Source organism: Tinamus guttatus, unplaced genomic scaffold (genome assembly GCF_059628265.1).
Source record: "Tinamus guttatus ecotype Peru unplaced genomic scaffold, ASM5962826v1 Tinamus_guttatus_pri_ptg000229l, whole genome shotgun sequence".
Taxonomy (NCBI): domain Eukaryota; kingdom Metazoa; phylum Chordata; class Aves; order Tinamiformes; family Tinamidae; genus Tinamus; species Tinamus guttatus.
The window spans coordinates 1,175,787-1,186,903 of record NW_028288763.1 but is presented as its reverse complement, the minus strand read 5'-3'; the positions used below and the strand labels follow the sequence as shown (position 1 = coordinate 1,186,903).

Here is an 11,117-nt window from a genome sequence, read left to right as displayed (position 1 = left end):
TGTGAAGTTATTAGATGCTCAATACCATAACTGGAGTTTAATCTGCATTTGATAATAGATTATTGAAGAGCTGTAAGGACTAAAAGTTTAGGTTGAAGCTTCTGGGCACTCACGTACGCTTGTTTGTCAGTGATCCCCTAACAAATACTATTCTCTAAATTTTTCTCCTTGCTTCACAGTCGTGAATACAGAGAACTGAAATCTTAACATCCAAATTCTCCTTACCTGACACACAGTTACTACAGAGTTCACCCCATACAAAAGTACCCACCTAAAAAGTCTTCAAACTTCCAGTGCAGCCCTACATCTCTTTAGGAGCAGAGAATTTGGGTAAATTCCTTTATTTAGCGAAACTCTCCTCTCTGGTAACTTAGCACAACCAGAACGACACTGATCAACTGGAAAGAAAAATCACTTCTCTTTTTATATTCTGTAACAATATACCTTGCAGAATTAAATATACCAAGAAAAATCTTTATTAATAGTTTAACTTCAAGAGAATAATAATCATTATATTATCTTCTGCCATATCCAGCTGCTCACCAGCAGGACAGGTCAAAATAGAAGAATTTTAGAAGAATAGAATAATGTGAGTCTCCCACTAGTCAGTCAGTTTAGGAATTAGAAACATAACCTGAAAGTCCTTAGCAAGGTAACATTTTAGCTAAACGAACCCCTGCCACAATCTGGAAACATAATCCCACATCCAGTTATATACTGATACCTGTGCAGCAGACAGCAAAACCTACTGACTTCAACTTGAATCCAAGCCAAAAAAATTAAAAAAAGAGAAGGGAAGTTGCTTGCAGGATTGAGGCCAACCAGAGCATTAGTTGGCCGGTTTATTGATATTTTGCAGTCGTGACACAAAGGGAAAAACCAAATTGTGCAAGATGCTCTACGGTTCTGCCAAGGAGGCGCGCTCGTGAGCGGTCACGTGGGGAAGGCAAATACGCCCTGCAGCCACGGCCGCCCTGCTCGCCTCGCCACGAGACACCAACACTGTGTAGGACTTCCTGCTCGGGAACTCTGGGCTATTTTTAAACCAAGCAGGAGAAATCAACAAAGCTGCATGGATGTTTCTCAAAGAGTTCTTTAATCCTCTGCTTCTCCCTCATCTTCTGAAACATCGACATGTTTGTACTGTCTCCAGGCCTTCATATTGCATTTTTTGAGGATGGCCCCCAGCTGCTTCCCAGGCCCCACTTCATACGTGTAAGGGAACTCGGTTCCTTGCCTCCTCTCGTACATGGAGTGCATGGTCTGTTCCCACATCACCGGGGAAACCACCTGCTTGACCAGCAACTTCCTAATGTGCTCCGCGTGCATGTACTTTTTGCTGTCAACGTTGTTGTAGACACAGATCAGAGGTTTCTGGATGTCCATGTGTCTCAGGACCTCAGCCAGGGGCTCTACGGCTGGTTCCATCAGTCTCGTATGGAAAGCGCCATTCACAGGGAGCATTTTTGTACGTGTAAAATGGTATTTCCGGGCATTCGCCTGCAAATACTCCAAAGCCTACGAGAGAGAGCAGAGGAAAGCTCTTACTTACGTGATAAGCCTTTGCTCATTTGTCCTGCACAACAGCTTCCCTAGTGCTGAAAAAAATTCCTTTTTGCTACCCAACAACTAGGCACAGACTGAAAAACACAATGAGTCAAGCAAATACTTCTGCGGCTTTCTGAATGAAACCCAAGAGGCTAAGGCAAAGGAAGGGTCGCTGTCCCGCGGCGGTACCTGCAGGTGCCCGGCGATGACCCTGCCGTCGGGGAAGAGGTAAGTGGAGACCTGGCACACGGGGTCTGGGATGCCCAGCGCCTCGCAGTGCTGCCGGGCCTCCGCGCAGGCCAGCTTGTAGTTGGCAGCCGGGCGGCCGATCACGGAGAGCATCCCGCTGGGAACGGCATCGGCTGCCTCCTGCATGGCCTCAGCGCGCACCTTCACCGCGTGGAGCGCTGCGGGGAACAGCGGGAAAAACGGGATCAGAGAGCTCCAGCGAGCCCCGACAGCAGTGAATGTTCTCCCGAGAGAACGGCTGGGGCTGCCTCTCGTCATGTGTGAGGGCCACGACGAATGGAAAGAGAAAGGAGAGTGCAAAAATAAGGAAGTTACATATAATGTAGATTAAACATAAGAGGGCCTATATAAATGAACACGTGCACTCCCCTGGCAGCGGGGGACGAAGGGGAGGGGGAGGCGGCACCTTGGGCGAAGTCCATCGCGCCGGCGAACACGAGCGCCGCGAACTCGCCCACGCTGAAGCCGGCGGCGGCCACGCAGCTCGCGAGCACCTGCGGACACACGGGGCGCGGTGAGCGCGGGCCCCCGCCGCCCGCTCCGCCCCCGCGCCGCCGCGCCCGCCGCTCACGTCAGGCTGCCGGTGGCTGAGGCTCTCCACGGCGGCCAGGGAGGCGACGAAGACGGCGGGCTGGCAGTGGCGGGTGCGCTGCAGCTCGGCGCGCGGCCCCTGCAGGCAGAGCGCCAGCAGGTCGTAGCCCAGCACCGCCTCGGCCGCGCGGAAGAGGCTGCGCGCGCGCGGGTAGCGCAGCAGCGCGCGGCCCATCCCCACGAACTGGCTGCCCTGCCCGGGGAAGAGCAGCACCGCGCCCGCGCGCGGCGACCCGCGCGCCCTCCCCGCCGCCTGCTCCTCCTGCGCCGCCGCCGCCTCCCGCTCCGCCGCGCCCGCCGCGTCCCGCAGCAGCTCGTTCGGGCTCGGGCTCTGCCCAGCGCCGCGCCGCCAGCTGCCCCGCGGCGGCGCGACGGGGAGGCCGCCGCGCGCGCTGCAGCCAGCGAGCCGCCATGGCGCCCAGGCCCGGCCGCCCATGGCCGCCCCGCCCCGCCGCAACCGCCGTAACGGCCGCCGCACGTGGCGCTCCCGCCCCGCCCCGCGACACGCCCCCAATCGGACCCCGCCCCAACGGACAGGGCCCGGCAGGCCCCGCCCCCGCCAGGCCCCGCCAGGCCCCGCCCCGCCCCGCGGCGGGCAGAGCGGCGCGGCCGGAGGTAACGGGCGGCCCTTGCGGGGGGCGGGGAGGGCCCCGATCCTGATCCCGATCCCGGCTCTGGTCCCGACTGGAGACGGGCGGACGGGGAGGCGCGGAGGGGCCTGGGGGAAGGGTCTCTCCGCTGGTTAACAGTGACGCGGCTGACAGCACCCCTGCTTGCTCTTAACTTTATATGTATAGGTTAAGAGAAAATAGATATAATTTATATTTAAAATACGTATTTTATATATAAATATCAATGTTTTTATACATTGTATTAATACTATATATTGATATATAGAGATAATTACAATATTGTAATAACATAGAGATGTTGTTTTATATGGTTTTATATAGTTTTTGCACTTCTTTGTAGCTTATGTGTGCAATCCATAGGTATAATATGCATATATGTGCTGTGGGACTTACAGCTGGGGGAAGCTGCAGGCACCAGGCGCTGGCTGGTAAACACTGTTCAAGTGTATGCAGGGGGTGTGCGCGTATATACACACATATCATCCATATAGATGTATATGCGTGCATATAAAAATATATGTGTACATATAGCGCTAGTACATCCCCGCAGCTGCAGCCAGTGGTATGACATTTACGGAGACGCGCCGCTGCTCCGGCCACACGTTGCTCCTCCGTTGGCGAAGGGAAACCCGCTGATCCGGGGCAGAACCGGAGGGGGCCGTTGGCTCTTGGCTTGCGCCAGCACGGGCACCTCCTGCCCTCTAAAGAATCTGCGGAGAGCGGGACGGGGAGAGCGGGACGGGGGGAGCGGGACGGGTAACCCCTGCGCTCCGTGCTGGCGCTTTCCCAGCTTTCTTGCTCTGCCTCAAAGCAGCCAGGACAAGCAATTCACGACCTCCTAGGTCAGTTTAGCCCCACCAAGATGCCTCCCCCTGGGTTTTTACTTTAAAGTGCGCGTGACGTGGTAGCCAGCAGGGCCTTGCACGAGGCAGGGATTAGCCGGAGCTTTATCCAAACGGGTGGAAATGGATGCCGTGAAAGAAGCCGTCCTTCCTTCTGGGGAAAAGCCTCGGTGTGCGAGGGGAAGGTTCCCGTCCCGCTCCCCAGCCCAGGAGGGCCCGCTGCAGGGCTAGTACTACCTGCCGGGCACGCTGCAGGCACCGCCCCACGACGAACACAGTCTGCAGTGGGAAAACTGGGATGCAAGAACGTTCTGCAACCGGCTCTTGCCCTGAAATTGAGCTGGGATACAGCTGGGAACATAGTAATTATTTGTAGCTTGCGCAAGAGCGACGCAACCAGAGGCGCTGGTGCGTTGGTGGTAAGACACTGACTACAAAGGATGCACGTCTGAGAAAACAGGTAGTAAAGGAAAACGTAAGGTTGGATGTTTCCAAAGGTAGGTCCCTGCACCTCTGTGAGCCAGCAAAGCAGGTGGCTGCAGGATGCAGTGGGGTCTGTTCTGCTGTGTCCTTCCATCACATCCATCCTTCCCCCCTTAGCTGAGTTAGGGCAGTTCCGAATCCGCCTTTCTGCAGCCCCGGAAGGCCAGGGTGCCTAATTCCCTGGCAGCTATAAACAATACCCCAGTATTAGTTGCTGCAAAATATGATCTTAGCTGTCGCAGTATTGTTAAACAGACTTGAGAGCCATGCAGGCCTAAATGCATGCACATTAAATTAAAATTACACTGGATAAATTGCTCCACCAAAAGAAGGAAAGTCTTTCACAATCTCTGGGCCTACCTTGCTTTCAAAAAACGTCCTAGGCCTCTAGCGAGGAATGCGGGATAGCAGTGGGAGGAGGCAGCGCGTGGTGACAGGTTGCAGCACAAACTTGTCTGCACAGGCATTTCTGAGGCCCGTGGTGCGTCATGCAGGGCTGCAGCATTTTCCTCACTCTCTCGACCCACGGTGAGATTTTATAGAGCATTATCTGTTCTCTTGAACATTTCTCATTGCTTTTGTCGACTTGTCCCACCGCTGACGGCTGTGGTCTACGAGGCAGAGCCTGCCAGCACATTTTGATATTGCTGCATGTCTTTCCACGTGTTGCAAGAGATGGAACTTGCTTGAGAAATACTATGGGGAAGCAGACTATGTAATTAGTAGTCGTGGTCATCAAAGGAAGGGGACGCCAGAATTCAGTTCAAGATGGTGCGTCTAGTCTCGTTGCTTTTATTTGTTGCCTTTTTCTGCTCAGGAAGAGCTTCACTTTCCCCGTTCCTGCCTTCCTGCCTGATTAGCTTCCTCGTGTCAGCCTCAACATGCAGAGGGACAGGACTCGCCATGATGTCACCTCTGCACTAATGACTGTAGTGTCTTTTCACTGTGGGAGCATTTAGTGCTTTCAAACAGCAAAACACTTTCACACTTTCTTCAGGGAGAAGCTGGCAGCAGAAATAACCACCTGGCAAAGCCCAGTTGTTTAATATATCCTAGAAACCACCCTGCCACAAATACATCCAAACAAAGCATAAAACCCAATAACCCAATATAAAAGAATGTCCTGTCCTTTTGGTCCTTATTTTGTCCTTTTAAGGGAGATCTTACTGCGTTAAGTGTCTAATGTAACCTCTGGGGATCTCCTGGCTGTGCCACTTCTGCCGCCCCCCTGCGCCGTTTGCTGCCTTTCACTGCGTGCTCTGCTCAGGCACGGGCTCTCCGCAGGCCTGTCCCTTCTTGCCTCCACCTGGCAAACCTCCCAGTCGTGTGAGCTTTTCCGGGCCCTCCACCCTCTTCTGCATTCACAGTCTCACCCCGCTTCCGTCGCCGGGATTTCTTCGGGATCGCGTCTGCCCTCGGCTCCGCAGCGCTGCGCGCAGACACGACCTGTGACGCCGGAGGGCCCCCTCGCCCGCTAAGCTCCTGTTCTCCGAGCAGAACCGCGGGCGACGCGGGAACGTCATCCCTGCACAGTCTGCTGCTGGTTTGAGCACAGCTGGTAAAGCGGGAATTCCTCACCCCGCTCCCCGTCTCTGCGCTCGGATGCTGTCCTCGGGCCAGCTCGTTGCTCCTGCTTGCACGGGTGTCGCTTCCCCTTTGCTTCCTTGGGCTCTCGCTGTATCTTTTATGCTTCCTCCCCGCTGTCTCTGCCTGCCGCATCGCGGATGAACAGGAACTGCGTGTATCTGGCTCCTGTGTATTGGAAAAACACGGCATGCCATTTCTGCTCATCTCATCAGACCTCCCCTCGGCTCGCGCTTTAGCAAGCCAAAAACATGGAGCCTCCTCTGCGGCCTTTGGATATGCGCCAGGGAGCTTGCTAGGGAGACCTTACGCGGCCTAGGGAGAACGTACGCTGCCCGTGTGAGTCACTTGGCTTGCGGGTAGGCCAGCACACGCGCTGCCCCTGCCCTCGCGCAGACCGTTCCTCCGAGACCGCTCCGCTTCGGCGGATACAGAAATACAAGTCTTTAAACCTTCCTAGTGCAACTTATGCAATATCAAACTGCATTATTCCTCTGGCCTACTTATTTATGGGAGGGAATATTTAGGGAGGTAAAAATTGCTCACCTGCCTGCACGAGGCTTAGGGGAACTTAAGGCCCAAAGAAAACAGGATACAAGTGATGGGCTCCTGTGGGCGGCAAATACTGCCCTGTGAACATCATTCAAGATCCATTAATTCCCACTGCCCTCAGTGATAAGACTGGGCTGTGGGTCACACATGTACATATGTTTTTAAATTTGCTAAAAATGGCATGTTTTTCTAGCTTCACTTTAAAACCACCTTGCCCTTTGCCAACAAGGTGTTTGTGCTCGTTTCAGATTCACCGTCTCAATGGAAGAGGCACCGGGCTGGGTCCCAGCCATGGGTTTCACACTCCTGCCCCATGCAGGAGGATTCTTAGGAAGCAGTATCACCAGAAAGCAGATCCCTCTGTGGTACGAATCTCTGGAGAAGCCATCCTGGCGGCCGCCCAACTGGGTCTTTGCTCCTGTTTGGGGAACCCTCTACACATCTATGGGGTATGATTTCCACCTTGTGTTAAGGCACTTACCTGGTCTCACAGCTCTTGCTGTGCTGGATCAGAAAACTCTTATCACTGTTTTCCCTGCGTTTGTAAGAAACTGTGTCAAGTTACCTGTTCAGCAGGTAGAGACACGTCTGGGGAGCCCTGCGTGGGTTTGATAGGACATTGCTCTGTATGCAAAAAAGCCTGTATCAAAAGCAAGAGTTGGCAAAGCTGCCATTAATTAGCTTTCCTCATAGCCTCTGAGGGGGAGACCTGCCAAGCTGTGCAGCGGTGGAGCCAGCCAGCCCCGGGATTTCTTCTACATACACCCTTTGGTAGCTTTAAAATAATAAGAATAAAAAATTGGGATGGAGATGTTCTAACAGAGCTTGCTTAAAAGAAGCCAAAATCAAAACAAACACATTTGTGTTTTCAAGTACAACAGCCAGGCTGCAAAACTCTACACGTGTGAAACCAACACTTGCCTTATTTAACTGATTTAAAATACATGACAATACATGACAAGTGAACAGTTATCGTGGGGCCAAATACCATCCTCACAGCTGCTCCTTAAACAGCTACTACTACTCTTCTGGCAGCTGTTGCTTTAGTAAGATGGAGCAAAGACCTCTGTAGAGGTAGGTTGCTCCTGGGGATTGTCAGAACATGCCTAATAGTCACAGTGTCCCTCTCAGACTGCTCCAGAAGTAGCCTTGCAACACAGTGTGCTTTTACATTCCCCTCGAGTGATAATTCAGGGCCACAATATGCATTTTATACTCTTCCCTTGCCATCTCTTCCATTATGCTGCTGCATTTTAAGTGATTTCTACCTGTTGTGCTGCCCTACCCCTCTGGCTTAACTACAGGAAGTTTCAGAGAGATGGGCTCTTTTCCAAGCTGAGAGCACACAGGCACCCTGCTGCTTAACTTAAATACCACAGCTGGATGCAAAACAGAGCAGTGATGTAGGCCTGAAAATGTATCTGAATACAAAGCTTTCTTGTGCTCACGCTTGCTCTACTCTTGGTTTCCTCTTCTTTCAAGAAAAGCTTTGTAATTTCTGCAGCCTCGTGTGCTGTTCCCTCTCTTCTGTCTGCATTCTTCCTCTACAGAAGATTAAAAAAAAATTTCTTCCCTCTTGCACATTCAGAGAGTTATTACTGGAATCAGAACATGATTGTGCTATGACTCAGTAAAAGATGCCTTGATCAAAGAGACCAGCGCTCGGTGGCTTCCCATGAAGTGTTTCCTTTGTGCCAACTGCACAGCTCATAACCCCCGTGGCTAGAGATTCCTCATCATAAACTTGGATATCGAGCTAAACATTTAAAAACCCAAATGGTAACAGCTGGTCGCTTACTTTGACAGCATGGGACTATCAGTGTATTTGGAGGTGGCTACTCTAGGGCATGTGCCAGATGTGCAGCACCTGAGTCTCTCCTCAGCGCTTATAACCCGTCCTTTCCTTCTGTAACCTGTCACGCACCCACATTCCCCGGAGCCACCACAACCCTCATCCCTTTAGAATCTCTTGAATACATTAAAAGCAAGAAATAATGAAAAGAGTAAGAAAACTGAAAGCAAGAGATAACAAGCTTGCATGCCCGTGCTCGATACTCGGTTCCCTAGCGGGCTGGCACACAATGGTCTTGTTCTGAAAGGAAAGATCTGGGAACAACTGTACGCAAGTACTGGAGCTCTGTAAGTCACAGAGGAGCAGATTTGGGCTCTGATGCTGTTGTGCAATGACTGCCCCCTGCTCTAGTCAGGCTTGTTCAGTGCAAAACCCCCACGTTAGCAAACCTCCCAAGGCTTCTGGTCTTTGGCAACTTTCTTGCTGGTCCCATTTCAGCGCACTGTTCGGAGGCATGAAAATCTGTTCAAAATCCTCCAACCTGGCTGCAAGATCCTTCAGTTAGCCACGATCCCATGGACAGCAAGGAAGTGGCTTGCTTTTAATCCTTTCCTCAGAAATAATATGATCTTTGTTCCCCTCATGTTTGTCTCCTCCCTTTCGAACCGTGACTGTGGGACCCACTGTGCTCTAACACCAAATTCACCCATCTTTGGGCTGCTGCTCATTTTGTCCTTTCCCACTTCAGTTCCTGCTTCTCCCCTATCTTCATTTCAACCATTTGAAAATACATTCCCTTCTATTTTGAAGCATCACCTCCCATTACTAGAATAACACTTTATTCACTAGACACCTCCCTCTTCCACTCAAGCCCTAGGCTTGCTTCCCTTTCAATACACTGTTTTCTTTAAAGACTGAAAAGCAGCAGGGAATCTCCTCTGCACCCAGAAGCAAGAACTCTTGGCAGCACGGGGACTTCTTCTCTCACCATACTGCTGTCTGCAGCCTATGATCACCCCTTAGCATCTGGTTATTCTTCCAGGAAGTGTCTGCTATCTTCTTTTCGCAATGAATTTAGACTCACGACACTGAAGTCATTTTGTCTGATGACCAAGACTGCAGTTGCCTTCTAGTCCATGCACAGAATTACACCTTGTGTTTGCTCTCCTCAGATATGGCTCCTACCTGGTGTGGAAGGAACTGGGGGGCTTCAATGAGAAGTCTGTGCTTCCACTGGGGCTGTACGCAGGGCAGCTGGCACTAAACTGGGCTTGGACTCCCATATTTTTTGGAGCTCACAAAATGGGATGGGTAAGTGGAAAAACAAGTTCCCTAAGCACAGACCTCTGCTATCATTTTACAAGGTGCTAAGGGTAAGTTTGGGCTTGTTTTCTTTTTTCTTCCTCAGAGGAAGGAAAAATGAATCAGATTCACGTAACTGGTACAGAACATGGTTTGGGCCATAGTTATCTGCCCCAGCCGCTCTTCAATGCGTCCGGTAACCACCTGAGAGAATTTACCTACGTACAGCATCATTAAATGCTTAGATGTCAAGTAGCTCTTTCTGTCACCTTTTGATAAGAGCTTTGTGCGACTAAAAGTAAACACTTCTGCCTTAGCAAAATTCCTAGGTACCACTTTGGCAAACAGCAGTGATAGGAGTGGTTCATTACATTACTCAGGTGATTGATAGGAGTGGTTCATTACATTACTCAGGTGATTGGTAACCATATCAGACAGCATTAATTTCTGCAGTCTGAGGAGAAACAAGATAGATCCTCCTTGCCAAAAAATAAATAATAAAAATAAAAGCCTGGTTGACTGAATATGCAAGTAATGCTGTAACAAAGGAACATATTTGCAGGCCATCATTGATTCATCCACCCCATATCTCTTCAGGAAGCACAAGAGAAAGACAGGGGAAGTTTGACTAGCAAAGTGACCTGCTCAAAGTCACACAGGAGCTACAGTCAATGGAGAGCTTCCTGCTGCCAGAAAAATGGGGCTGGAAGGAATCTTCATCTCCCTCCCCTGCTCCCAGTTGCAGCTTTTGTGCCTATTCCTGTGTCTATTGAATCTTCCCAAAAGTCGGTTCAACTCACTAAGTCAGCAGAAAAATATCTTGTTTTTTGAGGGGCTACTTTTCTTAGCAGGAATCAGCTGTCAGAGGGATCCACCAAGTGCCAGAGCCAGTGCAAACACTTGGAAGCAGCTTTACAAATACTGTCTAGTCAAGAAAATGCAACAAGTCAAACAACACCAACCACCTTTCTGTGTTGCAGGGGTTGGTGACCCTCCTACTCACCACTGGTACAGCGACAGCTACAACTGCTTCCTGGTACAACATCAACAGAACAGCAGCATATCTGATGGTTCCTTATTTAGCTTGGCTAACCATGGCTTCTGCGCTCAACTACCGCATCTGGAAGGACAATCGCAGCAAGAAACAACTGGAATAAAGAATTTTCTTAAGAGAAAGACGTCAGCTGAAAGATCTTTCTGGCGAAATGGCCTTCCTGTGTGTTTTAGCTAAACTACTTAATGCTATCAGACCAAATGACTGCTCATTACTCCTTGACAGAGCAGTAGCTTGTTCAGAGCAATTGTGTCTTTACTAAAGATGTTGCAAAGGGCTGCACACCTTGGTGAGTTTTATAGCACAACAGAAGATGGTGATTAGAAAAAATACTATTTTCTATATTACAGTATTACAGTTTTTATGACAACAGCATTTTAACAAAAAATGAGCACAAGTTACAGCTTCACTATGTTCAGACGTAGAAAATCAAGCCGTACGCTAACACGGCTTGCAGAAAGCTGCACCTAACAGCCCTCAGTGTGACT

The 11,117-nt window shown here is 50.7% G+C and overlaps 2 protein-coding genes across 2 annotated transcripts; one reads left to right on the top strand and one right to left on the bottom strand.

The window, feature by feature from the left end:
- Window positions 1-1,079: 1,079 nt before the first annotated feature.
- MCAT (malonyl-CoA-acyl carrier protein transacylase) lies at window positions 1,080-2,824 on the bottom strand. Its single transcript, XM_088525632.1, has 4 exons — window positions 2,369-2,824; window positions 2,204-2,291; window positions 1,738-1,955; window positions 1,080-1,518 (listed from the first exon to the last, which is right to left on the bottom strand). Exons 1-4 carry the CDS (start codon window positions 2,822-2,824, stop codon window positions 1,096-1,098), a joined length of 1,185 nt encoding a protein of 394 aa, XP_088381758.1. The 3' UTR covers window positions 1,080-1,095.
- Window positions 2,825-5,643: 2,819 nt separating this feature from the next.
- Window positions 5,644-10,858, top strand: TSPO (translocator protein). The gene is made up of 4 exons (XM_010215809.2): window positions 5,644-5,903; window positions 6,730-6,930; window positions 9,446-9,584; window positions 10,556-10,858. The coding sequence occupies exons 2-4, from the start codon at window positions 6,743-6,745 to the stop codon at window positions 10,730-10,732; spliced, it is 504 nt and encodes a 167-aa protein (XP_010214111.1). The 5' UTR covers window positions 5,644-5,903; window positions 6,730-6,742; the 3' UTR covers window positions 10,733-10,858.
- Window positions 10,859-11,117: the final 259 nt, after the last annotated feature.